The 16,236-nt window shown below is 36.8% G+C and overlaps 1 protein-coding gene across 2 annotated transcripts in view; it reads right to left on the minus strand.

Moving 5' to 3' along the window:
* Positions 1-2,278: 2,278 nt before the first annotated feature.
* The window catches only part of LOC133630721 (septin-7-like), a 102,984-nt gene continuing 89,026 nt past the window's right edge, over positions 2,279-16,236 (minus strand). For both annotated transcript variants that reach the window (XM_062022412.1, XM_062022411.1), the window contains exons 9-13: positions 16,097-16,148; positions 15,847-15,972; positions 13,020-13,155; positions 10,777-10,922; positions 2,279-5,923 (exon numbers count right to left, since the gene is read on the minus strand). In XM_062022412.1, the coding sequence (XP_061878396.1) occupies positions 5,884-5,923; positions 10,777-10,922; positions 13,020-13,155; positions 15,847-15,972; positions 16,097-16,148 (500 nt within the window). In that variant the 3' untranslated portion in view covers positions 2,279-5,883. The remainder of the gene's footprint in view (positions 5,924-10,776; positions 10,923-13,019; positions 13,156-15,846; positions 15,973-16,096; positions 16,149-16,236) is intronic.

The following is a 16,236-nucleotide window of genomic DNA, read 5'->3' on the forward strand; positions in this document are numbered from 1 at the left end:
AGTGTGTATCAAACTGGTAGCCCTTCACATTAATCAGTACCCAAGAAGTAGCTCTTGGTTTCAAAAAGGTTGGTGACCCCTGGTCTAGCATATAACACAGGTGTCAAACTCAAGGCCCGGGGGCCAAATCTGGCTAGCAAACACCTGGAAATGATATGTGTCAATAAAGTACTTAATATTTTCTCACTAAATGTAATTGATTTTTTTCATTTTGACAGAAAAAATATATGTACTGCTTAAAATTGCATACATTTTAAACTTTATTGGTATCCAATATTGCAACAAATATTACAGTATATCATCATACTTTCCAAACATGTTTTTGTCTAAATAAAAATACCTAACTTTACAGCAAACTACCCATCAAATTAATGAAAATGACAATACATGTTACGGTGTTCTTTACAACATATTATTGTAAATTGAAAAAACTACATCTGTTTTTTGCGTAAAAATTCTGTTGACTGAGCTGCCAGTTTTTGAATGTAAAATCTACGGTTGTTGATTTTAACGCTGTAAATGGAAAGACGGTACATTTGTTTTTACGGTAGAAAAACTGGCAGCGAAGTTGCCAGAATAAAAAAATAACTTGTACTGTTTTCCATTAACAATATCATGTTGTAAATTTAACACCAAAATTCTGGCAACTAAGTTGCCAGTTTTTTTTCAGTAAACTCCCCTAAAAAACAGTGGTACTGTTTTTCCATTTACCATTAAAGTGAATTAATGAATTCATATAATGTTTTGCATTGGTGAATATTTATATTTACTTTGGAGAAAGCAAACCACCAAGTTTAATTAAATAGTGGTATTTCAGTTTGAGCACATAAGATAAGGCCCCTTAGTTTGACATTCGCAGGTGGATTGGATCACTTCTTGTAGGAAAGAGGCCCTAATTGGGACTTCAGAATGCAAAAGTGATAACCATATCCTTGAGAGAAGACTACCTGTGTAGCTCAATGCCAACATTTGAGTTATGACTTTAAGCAGTTGTTTTCTAGACACTTACACACAAACATCTCCTTGTATGGTCAGGTTGTGCTGTCCTGACTTAGCACACACCCAGACAGAGAAAGAAGGAATATAAAACTGATGGTTTGGCTTCTCCAGGTTAGGAGTCCTTCATTTTTTTGACCTAGGCTCCTCTGGGTACTGCAGACCTGTTTAATGACGCTCGCTTGTAATAAAGCAACTTTTTGTTCAGCAAAGCGTCTCCGGCGTCTCTTTTGACCCAGCCACACTGTCGTGTCGCCCTTCTGTCCGGGAGGGGTTGACAAGACCAGAAATACACTTCACCGTAAAATGTTGTAAAAAAAAACAAAAAAAAAACATATTTTACAGTACAATTTTGCAAATGTAAAGTTTTTACTGTAAAATCGACAGTCAACTTAAAACAATTTATATAATTAATAATGGAATCCAAAGGCAAATTCATACATTATTCGCTGTTACAAGCGGACCTCTGATGGCAGCCATAACTGCGATGTGGCCCTCAATGAAAACCAGTTTGACATCCCTGGTCTATAAAGTCAATCTGAATCAACATTTGTTCATAAACTTGAGACATCTTTGACCGCTTATCCTTATCGCCTTGCAGGAGACTATCCCAGCTTGCCTGGGGTGAAAGTGGGCCAACTCACCTGTCAATTACATAGAGCAGTGTTTAACCATAGGGCCAGGGCGCATTGAGCAGCGCCCTCTGGAGAGCCGGCAAAAAATGTTTCTCAGCTGTGGTCCGCAGTGATTATAAGTTGTGATACACTTTTCCACCACTTGTGGCAGTAATGACAATATCAAACAGATCAAACCTGGTGCTAAATTCATAGTAGTTTCTTAAGCGCAAAAATTATGACTAAATTTGAGAATTTGTCTTTAATTTTTTTGATCAATTTAGTTAAATATATACATTTTGTTTATTTTAATGTAAATTTACTTTCCGTCAGTTATTTATTCGTCCCTTCTTATGCAGTACGATTAACAGTGTTTTTTTCCCCTTCTAAACCTAACTTAGAGATAGTGTTAAATAATGAATATTTGTCCATAACACATTGTTTCATATAATTTGAGAAGGTTATAAACTGTAAGTAGGTTAGACATTATTATTGAAAATTATTAAAATCAAGAGTAAGATGACTAATTAGTGGTATTATTTTTAAGTGGCCCCCGGGTACCTCTGTAGAGGAAAAGTCAGGCCCTGAAATCAAAATGGTTAAGAACCCTGATGTGTAGAGAAAAAAATTCAAACATTTGTGTGTTTAAATGAATGCAAATAAATTGATGCATAACCATGTAAACTTTAATATTGTAAATGGACAGTTAGACAGTGTACATATAAAAGGTCAATAAAAAAATGCAGTTACTGAAAGCATCAAAGAAAATGCTGCCACTTTTGTCCAAAATGTGAGAAGAAAAAAAAAGCCATAAAGAAGGTGTGGGGAATAACGTAGTCTGTGGTTACTTCTGGCACAAAGAAAGCAAACAAACAAAGCACAATCATCACAGTAAAGTAATATGTACACAATAAATGTTATCGAGCATGACTGGATGCAAATAGTAATATTTATTTACCTGCTAAAATCCTTTTAGCGTCTTGTTTGAAATGCAGCAACAGTTTGGAAAAAAATAGTTAGATCCTGGTTTCATATAAGAGTCACTCAAGAAACGTACAAGGAAGCTGTCTCATATTCCATATAATATTACTATAATTTTAAGAAAATAAGACATGACACATCTGGGTAAGAAATACAAGAGCTTTGAAGGACTGAAAATATTCTATTTGACATCTAAGACTTGTTAGGTGTGAGCATAGGTCGTCCAAAACCTGGAACACAGTTAAGTCCACGCACCTCATGACAACTCAAAAGGGGAACTGCGAAAAAAGCAAGCGTCTTTTTGTGTCATTCTCGCCGTTTCCGGGACCCAAATGGCTGTCAAAGTGTACCAACTTGTCGGAATACCTACTCAGACTTCTTCTGTCCAGGTGAGAGGCATGATTTATGATCTACAATAAACTTCCAGGGAGCACAAAATTGAGGAAACACCTCGCCAGTCGATCATGTTGAAATTGTACACAGTTTTGTGATCACGGCGCCGTTATAAATAGTTTGTCTGCGTTAGCACTTATAATAACAATATCACTAATACTTGGTTTATATTTAAATCACCAAATCTAAATGGAGTATTGTTGGCACACTGAAAGGTTATTTATTTGATTTTATGGGCGAAATAGAGGACCTCCCATCGGCTCCGCTGTCAGCGGACTTAGATTTACTTTTATTTGAGAGTTAGAATGCACTAGAAAAAATACATCCGTCATCTTATCTTTCATAATGATTGTGAATGATGAGCATAATTCCAAAAAAGTACAGTTCTCCTTTAAGGAGGAGTTAACATAAGCTTATTTTGCACTGAACAGGAAGTTAGCGTGTGTAATTAGAAGTTATGTTGCCTAGTGAATATGATGAAGTTAAAAACACATGTCGACGTATATCAGTCCCTCCAACAGCTTGCAGGCTTTTTTGTGATTGTTGCAGCCTAAAATGCCTTAATTAGTTTCTTTAAAATTGTATGAATTTCTTATTTTTATGAATTTGTTATCAATGTGTTCCTTGTAACCTTAACCTAAAATAGTACAGGATTGCAACAGAAATTGGAAAACAAATAGTGCATTGATGTTTTACTCGTTATACAGCTCATACCTAAAAGTAGACACTAGATGGCAGTAAAAGCACATACTCAGATCTCAATGTCAAATTACTCTACTCTTTTAAATAATTGTAACTAATAATTCATTACAACTACAGAAGGAAACATCACCAAAGGCTTCCTTATTCTTTGTACTTTGTCATGTACAATTTGCAGTTACTCTTTGTGTATGTTTTACACTTGAAAGTAGTAAACTGTTCTATAGTTGATCTATAGCGCTCATTTTTGTTGGGTAAATGAGAGAGGATTAGAGATTATCATCACACTTCAACATCTCTAACATGTAAATGCTGCCTCTTAGCAAGGTCAGTATTGCAAATGAAAGAAATATGTTCTTAATGGTCTAAGCCTGGATAAATAATGTTAAATAAATATATAAATACATGTAAATTAGGAAGTTAATGTTTGTATACTACGTTACCCAGAAGGCTCAGCGCTGTAGACAGTAACAGGAAGTAGTTCTGGGCTATGCAGGAGGACAACAGTTGTGTTGTTTGGTCAATAAAGAGTTAAACGTTTTTGTTCCCCGCATAATTTGTAGGAAATTGGTTTTAATTTGCATTAATTGGTGCCATCGCAAATTCCTGAAGGGACTGATAAACCATTTTTCATAGAAATTAGTCCTTTGGGGTTCACATATGTTGACTTAAGCGTGCACTTAAGCGGATCAGGCTGTAAACATAAGCGTGTTCTACTGTATTATACAGATAAGGCTATTCTATATTCAAAGAAGACCTTGACAACACTCCCCAGTTACACGACGCTATAAAACATTTTTCTACGCCATGTGAAAGTTTTGCATAATACCGTAAAAGCGCTGCAAAGGCGATGTCCTTGAAGCCCACTTTCAGTTGAAAGTTTTGCATAATACCGTAAAAGCGCTGCAAAGGTGATGTCCTTGAGGCCCACTTTCAGTTTAAATCACATGTAACACAACATCTTTTATTCTTGCATTTCCTGTCTGTGCTTTGTCTTGAAGCCAAGGGGGGAGAAACGACATGGCAGAGAGACCCGAAGCAAAAAACAGTCAAATTTTAATTTAATTTGATGCATTTTTGGAGTAAAACAATTAAAATATATTGTTCAATAATCGATTTGTTTCGTGCAAAAAAACACATTTCACGATCTGCAAACCTTCCGTAATGGGATTCGAACCCAGTAAACTGTTAACAAGACCTAGTGTGGCACTAACAGCGCATCACAGGGGACAGTAAGAATGTTTTAGGAAGCTTGCTATTATGTTCTTGTCAGTAACAGAGCAGGATGGGGCTAGGAACATGCTTGCGGTAAAATTACATATGCAGCGATTATTTATAACGTTTGTTTGTCCTCTCTGTTTGTCCTGTAACGCTTGGTTGTTATTTTTTCTTCCCTGCGTGCCTTGTGGCTCTGCTTTCTAGGGGCGTGCTTTCCAGCCGGAAGGCCAAATAGTTGCACTTTTTGGTTATCGTTAATATTATTGTTCTTAAATACACTGTTTTTTGCAGTAGCTTTGAATATTCTTGTCCAACATTCACAACTCTCATGTCTACTTCCAAATTGAGTCTTTGGTGAACTTGCACTTTGACTACTGAGAAAATACACAGCACATATTTTGTATGTTGTCAGCTTGCTAACCGACAAAACTAAATCTGATAGTGTGTGATTTTTTTTTCTATCTCAAGCAGACTACTGTAGCCATAGCAGAGTAACGGTACAGGTATTTGTAACCGTATTCTTCCATATTCTACACGGGACAGGAAGTGTTTATTTTTTTCCCTTGCACTACCCAAAATGGACTATGAGGTTAAGACCGAGGTACGTACCGAAGCGTGACGACAGCGTACATAACACCCCTAGTGGTCATACGTTTTGTCACGTCAACGTTTTGTCATGTCATGTGACCGCGGCTCTTCAAACACCCTCTCACAAGTACGATACGCTGTACAACACATGGACATAGTGTAGAACTTAAGGTAGTAGTAGTAGTACTTCTTTGTACTCTGAGTATAATTACTACATGTGTATAAATTGTGTTGGGAACAACAAGGACAACATTTGACAAGAAAGTCACCAAAATAACAAACATGAGGGCTGACGTGCATGTTAGTTTTAAAATATCAAACAGAAAAATGCTATGGAGAGTAACAATATTCATGTGTGTGTTTGTGTGTGTGTAACCGAAAATAAATTCACTCTTCAAAAGATTTTTCCTTTCTTCTTGTTCTTCTCCATTGTCCTACAGGAGAAAAAGACAACACTTGATTACGATATATGATTATTCAATATACTATTAAACACACTTAAAGAGGTATTTGTGGTGTACAGCATATACGGAGGTAAGGTCTACACTGCAGTTGTCAAAATACTTCCTTTTATTTGATCGAAGGATGTTCTGATTAAACTTTGCCACTTCTGATTCAAGTCCAGAGTGTCCGCCCTGAGATCGGTAGGTTGGAGTTCAAATCCCAGCCGAGTCATACCAAAGACTATAAAAATGGGACCCATAACCTCCCTGCTTGGCACTCAGCAACAAAGGGTTGGAGTTGGGGGTTAAATCACCAAAATGATTCCCGGGCGCGGCGCCGCTGCTGCCCACTGCTCCCCACTGCTCCCCAAGGGGATGGGACAAATGCAGAGGACAAATTTCACCACATCTATGTGTGTGTGACAATCATTGGTACTTTAATCTTTAAAAAAATATTAAGTATTGGCCGATACAGATATTGATCCCATACGATATCAGCACAAATCATATACTTTTACAAACCCCGTTTCCATATGAGTTGGGAAATTGTGTTAGATGTAAATATAAACGGAATACAATGATTTGCAAATCATTTTCAACCCATATTCAGTTGAATATGCTACAAAGACAACATATTTGATGTTCAAACTGATAAACATTTTTTTTTGTGCAAATAATCATTAACTTTAGAATTTGATGCCAGCAACACGTGACAAAGAAGTTGGGAAAGGTGGCAATAAATACTGATAAAGTTGAGGAATGCTCATCAAACACTTATTTGGAACATCCCACAGGTGTGCAGGCTAATTGGGAACAGGTGGGTGCCATGATTGGGTATAAAAACAGCTTCCCAAAAAATGCTCAGTCTTTCACAAGAAAGGATGGGGCGAGGTACACCTCTTTGTCCACAACTGCGTGAGCAAATAGTCAAACAGTTTAAGAACAACGTTTCTCAAAGTACAATTGCAAGAAATGTAGGGATTTCAACATCTACGGTCCATAACATCATCAAAAGGTTCAGAAAATCTGGAGAAATCACTCCACGTAAGCGGCATGACCGGAAACCAACATTGAATGACCGTGACCTTCGATCCCTCAGACGGCACTGTATCAAAAACCGACATCAATCTCTAAAGGATATCACCACATGGGCTCAGGAACACTTCAGAAAACCACTGTCACTAAATACAGTTGGTCGCTACATCTGTAAGTGCAAGTTAAAGCTCTACTATGCAAAGCAAAAGCCATTTATCAACAACATCCAGAAACGCCGCCGGCTTCTCTGGGCCCGAGATTATCTAAGATGGACTGATGCAAAGTGGAAAAGTGTTCTGTGGTCTGACGAGTCCACATTTCAAATTGTTTTTGGAAATATTCGACATCGTGTCATCTGGACCAAAGGGGAAGCGAACCATCCACACTGTTATCGACGCAAAGTTCAAAAGCCAGCATCTGTGATGGTATGGGGGTGCATTAGTGCCCAAGACATGGGTAACTTACACATCTATGAAGGCACCATTAATGCTGAAAGGTACATACAGGTTTTGGAACAACATAGGCTGCCATCTAAGCGCCGTCTTTTTCATGGACGCCCCTGCTTATTTCAGCAAGACAATGCCAAGCCAAATTCAGCACGTGTTACAACAGCGTGGCTTCGTAAAAGAAGAGTGCGGGTACTTTCCTGGCCCGCCTGCAGTCCAGACCTGTCTCCCATCGAAAATGTGTGGCGCATAATACGACAGCGGAGACCCCGGACTGTTGAACGACTGAAGCTCTACATAAGACAAGAATGGGAAAGAATTCCACTTTCAAAGCTTCAACAATTAGTTTCCTCAGTTCCCAATCGTTTATTGAGTGTTGTTAAAAGAAAAGGTGATGTAACACTGTGGTGAACATGCCCTTTCCCAACTACTTTGGCACGTGTTGCAGCCATGAAATTCTAAGTTAATTATTATCTGCAAAAAAACAAAAAAAGTTTATGAGTTTGAACATCAAATATCTTGTCTTTGTAGTGCATTCAATTGAATATGGGTTGAAAAGGATTTGCAAATCATTGTATTCCGTTTATATTTACATCTAACACGATTTCCCAACTCATATGGAAACGGGGTTTGTATTTTGTTGTGTGGAATATTAGTCAAAAAGAGAACAACAAAACACTAACTTATTAATTATTAACTGTCTAGAATGGATTTATGTGTTAAAGTGGAGTGGTAACTGTTTTTCTGGCGACACTTAGTGGCCACAATAGTTCGTAAAGTGAAGTTCATGACACGTTAAGTTGAATGATGTGGACACGTATGTTACCGGATATTTTCCAATATCTCTCGTAAAGAGTTGTATTTCCCGCAATCGGCTGGAGGCTTTGGTTTCAGATGCAGGAATAAGTTAGTTGTGCTGCTGCCTTTTTGAAACCAACTTTGCACCGTGCAGTCAGTTGTTTGCGGCACTTTTCTTCTCTTGGGAACAAATGTCTCGCTCTCGTTAGCATTAGCCATGTTTTGCTATGTGAGCCGCTAAGGAAGCAAGGGGACGACGCAAGCTACGGAAGCTTCTGAGGGGCAAAAGGTATGCAGAGGCAAGAGAAGTAAAGAATAGATTATTTATTTTTTTAAATATCTACAGCAAAAAAATGGAATATATCAATAAAACTGATAAATCGCCCAAGCCCACTACAACTGGACATTTGGCTTTGTAATAATTTTTTTACCTCCTGAGTTTTGTTACTTTACGGAACCTTTCACTATCAAGGCTCACTGTTCGTGCTTCCTGTGTTTTGCTGAGTCGCTCTACGCCCACCGAGACAAAGATTGTGGATGACCGAAAAGAGGGTTCACTGTGTTCAGTCGATTTTACTGGTAAATAAACACACTCAGATGCTGACAGCGATGCACAGACTTAGTGCGACCTCTTGTTCCCTGTTTGAAACGAGAGACGAATAAACGTGAGGCTCAACAATTCTGATTGGCCAACATGTCTGACACTCAAATGCCGAGGGAAAAAAAAAAACAACAAACAAATAACTCAGCCTCTTGTGGCTTTATAATCGCACTAATTAAAACCTCGATGTTGATTAATCGTGCAGCCCTAATGCACATAAATCCTCCGCTGTTGCCACCATCTGTCGTTAGACTCGAAATGGAAGCGCTAAAAACTACAACAAGGCTGACGGGGAGGTGAAGACGCAGTCAAAGTGGAGGCACGTAAATAAGACTGACCACAAAAACGGCGCTTCCTGAAGAGACAATCAGAAAGCGGTTTGATGATGGTCTGTAAAACATTATCTGTGTAAAATTCTGACCAAATAACTACCATTACATGTTAAGTGTTTTATATTTTGAAAAAAAAATCATAATATGACCCCTTAAAAAATGACTTCCATACATTAATACTTCAGACGACTAAATTTACTGTAACTTTATGTGACTAAAATGTTGTAAATTTAGTCAAATAAACAAAATTAATTTAATGGATGGATTAATAGACTAGATTTATATAGCGTTTTTTTCAAAGTGACTCAAAGCAAATTACACAGAGTACCCATAATTTGTTCACATTCACACGTCGATGGTTGAAAGCTACATTTAACAATAATAATAAAAATAGACAGTTCATGGTGGTAAGCTGCAGTTAATTTGAAGTTATCACCACCAAACCATCATACATTCACACTCATACAGCAATGTGAGCTGCACTGGGAGCAAGGGTGGGTGAAAAGTAGGGATGTCCGATAATATCGGCCTGCCAATATTATCGGCCGATAAATGCGTTAAAATGTAATATCGGAAATTATCGGTATCGTTTTTTTTATTATCTGTATCGTTTTTTTTATTTTTTATTAAATCAACATAAAAAACACAAGATACACTTACAATTAGTGCACCAACCCAAAAAACCTCCCTCCCCCCATTTCTTTCTGTTATCAATATTCTGGTTCCTACATTATATATCAATATATATCAATACAGTCTGCAAGGGATACAGTCTGTAAGCACACATGATTGTGCGTGCTGCTGGTCCACTAATAGTACTAACCTTTAACAGTTAATTTTACTCATTTTCATTAATTACTAGTTTCTATGTAACTGTTTTTATATTGTTTTACTTTCTTTTTTATTCAACAAAATGTTTTTAATTTAGTTATTTTATAATTTTTTTTAAAAAGTACCTTATCTTCACCATACATGGTTGTCCAAATTAGGCATAATAATGTGTTAATTCCACGACTGCATATATCGGTTGATATCGGTATCGGTTGATATCGGTAATTAAAGAGTTGGACAATATCGGAATATCGGATATCGGCAAAAAGCCATTATCGGACATCCCTAGTGAAAAGTAATGAGTAAGGTGGCGTAGTACAAGGAACCCTCATGTTTCTGGACAGCAACTCTAAAATTTGAGCCACATCGCCCCAAATTTGGATGACTGCAGTAGAATAAACTTTAAAAAAGTTAGGGTTGGAAAAATATTGTTATGACAATGTTTTCTATAATTTTTATTTTAACATTTTTTAGTCATGTTTTGGGACAATTTGTGACAAAAGGACGTTTTCCGCACTGTTCTGCAAAGTGTCACTGTACTGCTACTTCGCTGTGCGGGTAAGTGGGCAAGGCAGTACAAGAAGTGGACGTTTTTTTTTTTACACATATCACTCAACTAAGTACATGTAGAATATGGCAATAGATTGCCATACATCAATATTGTATGGTATTGTGACTCAAGTATGGCGAAGTTCTTGCCAATACCCAGCTCTAGTAGAAGTTGTATTATTTTCACAGTGTAGACTCAAGTACAGACAATATAATATACAGTAGGATTATGATTATGAACGTGTTACTGACTTGGAGGCGTCCAGTTTCTGCTGCTCCAAGATTCTCTGCTGAGCTTCCCAGTTGGTTTTCTCGTCTTCATACACTCGTCTCTTCTCTTCCAGTTCTTTGTACTGCGCCTCCAAGTTCCTCTTCATTTGCTCGTGACGCCGCTCCAGCTGAGGATGACATCACCATACAAACACTGATACTGTATCTTCATGCACTGATGTCTACTCAGATCAATGTTGCACATATCTATACATATAATGTTGCACATATCTATACCTTTATGTACTGTAAATAATCAAACATCTACACGTATATCTACACCTTTATGTATTGTAAATAATCAAACATCTACACGTATACAGGGTATGTACACTTTTATGTACTGTAAATAATCAAACATCTAAACATATACGTACACCTTTATGTACTGTAAATAATCAAACATCTAAACATACAATACCGTTCAAAAGTTTGGGGTCACATTGAAATGTCCTTATTTTTGAAGGAAAAGCACTGTACTTTTCAATGAAGATAACTTTAAACTAGTCTTAACTTTAAAGAAATACACTCTATACATTGCTAATGTGGTAAATGACTATTCTAGCTGCAAATGTCTGGTTTTTGGTGCAATATCTACATAGGTGTATAGAGGCCCATTTCCAGCAACTATTACTCCAGTGTTCTAATGGTACAATGTGTTTGCTCATTGGCTCAGAAGGCTAATTGATGATTAGAAAACCCTTGTGCAATCATGTTCACACATCTGAAAACAGTTTAGCTCGTTACAGAAGCTACAAAACTGACCTTCCTTTGAGCAGATTGAGTTTCTGGAGCATCACATTTGTGGGGTCAATTAAACGCTCAAAATGGCCAGAAAAAGAGAACTTTCATCTGAAACTCGACAGTCTATTCTTGTTCTTAGAAATGAAGGCGATTCCACAAAATTGTTTGGGTGACCCCAAACTTTTGAACGGTAGTGTATATGTACACTTTTATGTACTGTAAATTATTAAACAACTACACGTATATGTACACCTTTATGTACCGGTACTGTAAATAATTAAACATCTACACGTATATGTACACCTTTATGTACTGCAAATAAACATCTACGAGTATATCTACACCTTTATGTACTTTAAATAATTAAAGATCTGCACATATATGTACACTTATGTAAAGTAAATTCTTAAACATTTACACATATATGTACACCTTTATGTACTTTAGATAATTAAACATCTGCACATATATGTACACCTTTATGTACTGTAAATATTCAAACATCTACACGTATATGTACACAATTATGTACTTTAAATAAACATCCACGAGTAAAATTACACCTTTATGTACTTTAAATAATTAATGATCTGCACATATATGTACACTTTTATGTAATGTAAATGATTAAACATCTACACGTATATGTACACCTTTATGTACTGTAAATAATCAAACATCTACATGTATATCTACACCTTTAGACTTAGACTTAGACTTCCTTTTATTGTCATTCAAATTTGAACTTTACAGTACAGATAAGAACGAAATTTCCTTGCATTAGCTCGTTGTAGTGCAGGATATGTACTTTAAATAATTTAAGATCTGCACATATACAGTATGTATTACTTTATGTACCGGTACTGTAAATAACTAAACATCTGCACATATATGTATACCTTTATGTACCGCAAATAACTAAACATCTGCACATATATGTACACCTTTATGTACTGTAAATAATTAAACATCTACACATATATGTACACCTTCATGTACTGTAAATAATTAAACATCTGCACATATATGTACACCTTTATGTACTGTAAATAATTAAATATCTGCACATATATGTACACCTTTATGTACTGTAAATAATTAAACATCTGCACATATACAGTATGTACACCTTTATGTAATGTAAATAAACATCTACACATACTGTATATGTACTGTAACTAATTAAACATTTACATGTATAAGTACACGTGTATGTATTGTAAATATTTAAACGTGTACACGTGCATGTATTGTATATAATCAAAGGCGTAAATATATGTACTCATTTAAGTATTGTGGATAATCAAACATGTAAACATATGTACACGTGTATGTACTGTATATAATCAACTAAATATGAACATGTGTTCATAATCATATATGTACTGTATATATTCAAAAGTGTACATGTATATGTACACATTTAAGTACTGTAAATAAACATGAAAACATATATGTACAGTAAATATTCAAAGGTTCACCTCAGCCTCTGAATCCTTCAGTTTCTGCTTCTTTTCCTTCACTTTCATTTCAAAGACTTGTTCCATTTCTGCTTCCATCTTCTTCATCTTCATCACATGTTCCTTTCGCTCCTCCTCCATTTGTGCCAGCGGACTCCTGGAGAAAATGTTTGCATTTATTATATTATATTATTGTTGTACATATTACCCGTAACTGTCAATGAATTGTAATTGCAAATACCTCAAAGACATAGCAGGTATGTGAAAGATGAGCCAGTAAAAATTGTATTGTAAAATGTAGATGCCATATTTAATGTACATTTAAGTGTTTATACTTTGACCCTGACAAAGATATGAACATTTATAAATAACAGAAAGCAGCTTGCACGTAAGAATGCGTGTTTAATTCCAGTACGAGGCACAAAAACATGGCGTAGCGTGAAGCTAACTGGAACTCGCCAACAGCAGACAACAAGAAAGTCTACGAGTAGCAATGGTCAACTGATTGCGTCGAGTAAACCAACACAGGACATGACCGGGAGGGACCGGTCATGACAGTAAGTTTGTAAATACGCAATCATTTGGTGAAAAACAACGCAACTGACTCCGGTCGGAAAAAAATTAGCAAAAATTTGGGGTTAATGGGACAGTTGCATTCTGTAGAACGTTGCGTTATATTGGACCGCGAACTATGAACGTAGTGTATTGTATTTTCTTGTAGTTGTAGCAGTGTACTTGTAGCTTTATTGTCATTTTAGTACTTGCTGTGGTGTACTTGTAGTTTCTTACAGTAGTGTATTGTAGTTTATTGTAGTCGTAGTACTTGTGGTACTGTATTGTGGTTTTTTGTAGTACTTGTGGTAGTGAATGTTGGTTTCTAGTATTTGTAGTACTTTATTGTAGTGTTTTATCAGTGAAGGTGTAGTTTCTTGTAGTTGTAGTACTTGTGTTCACTCTTGTAGCCCATTCTAGTCATGTGCAGGTCTAAAGTCTTGTGTCCAAGGTTAGTTCTTTGATCTTGTCCATTGAGGTGCAGAGGTTAGAATATTGGAGTATTTGTGTATGTATTTTTTACATACAATGAGTTGCGATTAGGAGTACTTTCTTAAAGGGACAGGACTAATTTGTGTGTTTCATTGACATATAACTGCTTTGTGATTACAACACTTGTTGGTTGGTCGGTGATCAAATACTAATTTACTCAATGGAACACAAATTATTCTGTAACCTTTGTTTCATGTTTATCAGTAATATGGATTTGTTACAATATAAACATATTTAACTTGCGAAATCAGCCGAGGACCAAATACTTATTTTCCCCACTTGACCTACTCTATACTCCAGATTGTTAAGTTAGATGTATATTTTGGATGGTATAATCAGATAATTATATGTACTGTAAACACATGACTAAGAAAAATCCACAATGCTTACAGTATGTAGACTTCTGTATTTGTTGTTGGCGTCCTGAATCTGGCAGGACTTCAAAGTTATTGGCATTCATAAAGCATATATTCATATTTTCTGTGCCAAGTAACGTGGTGTGTTACACCAGGTTACACAATTTGAGCTGAATCACTTCTTGTTTCTTTAAAGCCCTAATAATACAAATTGCACAGTATTCCACCATTTCTCCAGCATGGTGGCAAAGAGGCCGGAACCACTTCAGTTTATCTACTGTGTAAGGCCAAACATGGAGTGTAGGATGCATGCTTCTCCTTTGAATACTATTGGTAAGCATCTGCACTCAACACACCTACTTATGGACTTTTCATCAGCTTTTAACAGTGTCAATACAAGCATTTTAAGGAACCAACTGTTGGAACTCTATGTGAATCCAGCACTGATTTTATGGATTAAAAGTTTCCTGCAGGGTAGGCCACCGCAAGTGTTTGTAAATGGTTTTAAACCCAGCAAAGTGTTTTTAAAGACTGGGCTTCCCCAAGGGTGTGTTTAATCTCCCATTCTCTTCTCTGCATACATCAACAATATCAGGTGCAGCAGAGAATGAATGACTTTTAAAAAATATGCAGATGATGTGGCTCTGGTGGCACATGTGAATGACAGTACCGGTAAATCAATGTCTGACAACCGTCAGTCAGTCAACAACCTTATGAGCACCTTTAAGGAAAGCTCCCTATTGCTGGGTGTCACTAAAACAGAGGAGCTGTGCTGTGGTCGCGGAGGAACGCTTGTCTCACAGCAGCAATATTTGGGGACGGACATCAACACCTGTTTGTTCTTCACCACACAGGCTGATGGCGAGTATCTGAAAGCTCAGCAGCGCTTCCACATGCTGGGGAACCTCAGGTCTTTCAGCATCACTAAGGACACACTGGCTCCGGTCTAGAAATCATTCATAGAATTCATACTAATTTTCAGCATGGGTTCATGTACAACTCACTTACATAAAACGAAACCTTCCCTCGTGATAAAACAGGCCAGTAAAATAGTTGGATCCCCTCAAAACTCCCTTACAGATCTCTACACTTTGGCAGTTACCAGGAAAGCCACCTCCATCTTTCAGGAACCACACATCCACTGTGCTCTTCATTCTAGCAGTGACCATCATGCCGCTGCTTTTAGGTCCCACTTGCCCGGAAAAACATATATTAAAAAAAAAACTTAAACTCCCTCTGCCATCATCACTTTAAACAAGAAGAAATTAACACGGCTGGATTTTCTTTTATATCACTTATGTTTTGTGTCTGTTTTGTTATATTTTTCATCTCTTATTGTTCTGCCCTGTAAATTTTCTTCAAACCTGATGATTTTTTGTTTCGTAACAGACAATACAGGTTATCCATCTATCTAACAATCAAATGATGTTGTGACAGTGAAGTCTCACTTGGTAAGTTGTCCTTTGGTCTTGGTGGTGTCCACTCCGTTACAGGTGACGGCTGCAAGTTTCCTACTACGGTAATTCTCATAGTGGACGTTGTTGGTAACGTCCTTCAGATCTTGCATGTGCGTTCTGTTGATGGTGAACATAAAATAATTGTATTATCCCACACCAAAAAATAAGATATTTATACAAACAGAAGCTTGACATGTCTGCTGGTTGAATATACAATATGCATTGTACATACATATCCTACCTGATTAACATGTTGCGCAAAACAGTGAAGTCGCAATGTTCGCCGTTCTCCACTGGAACACAAGAAACACAAACATTACAGTGTCTGCATGAACATTATAATACAGTTCACTGCCACAAGTCCAAATATCTTCAAGGTTT

This window comes from Entelurus aequoreus, linkage group LG16 (genome assembly GCF_033978785.1).
Source record: "Entelurus aequoreus isolate RoL-2023_Sb linkage group LG16, RoL_Eaeq_v1.1, whole genome shotgun sequence".
Lineage (NCBI taxonomy): Eukaryota > Metazoa > Chordata > Actinopteri > Syngnathiformes > Syngnathidae > Entelurus > Entelurus aequoreus.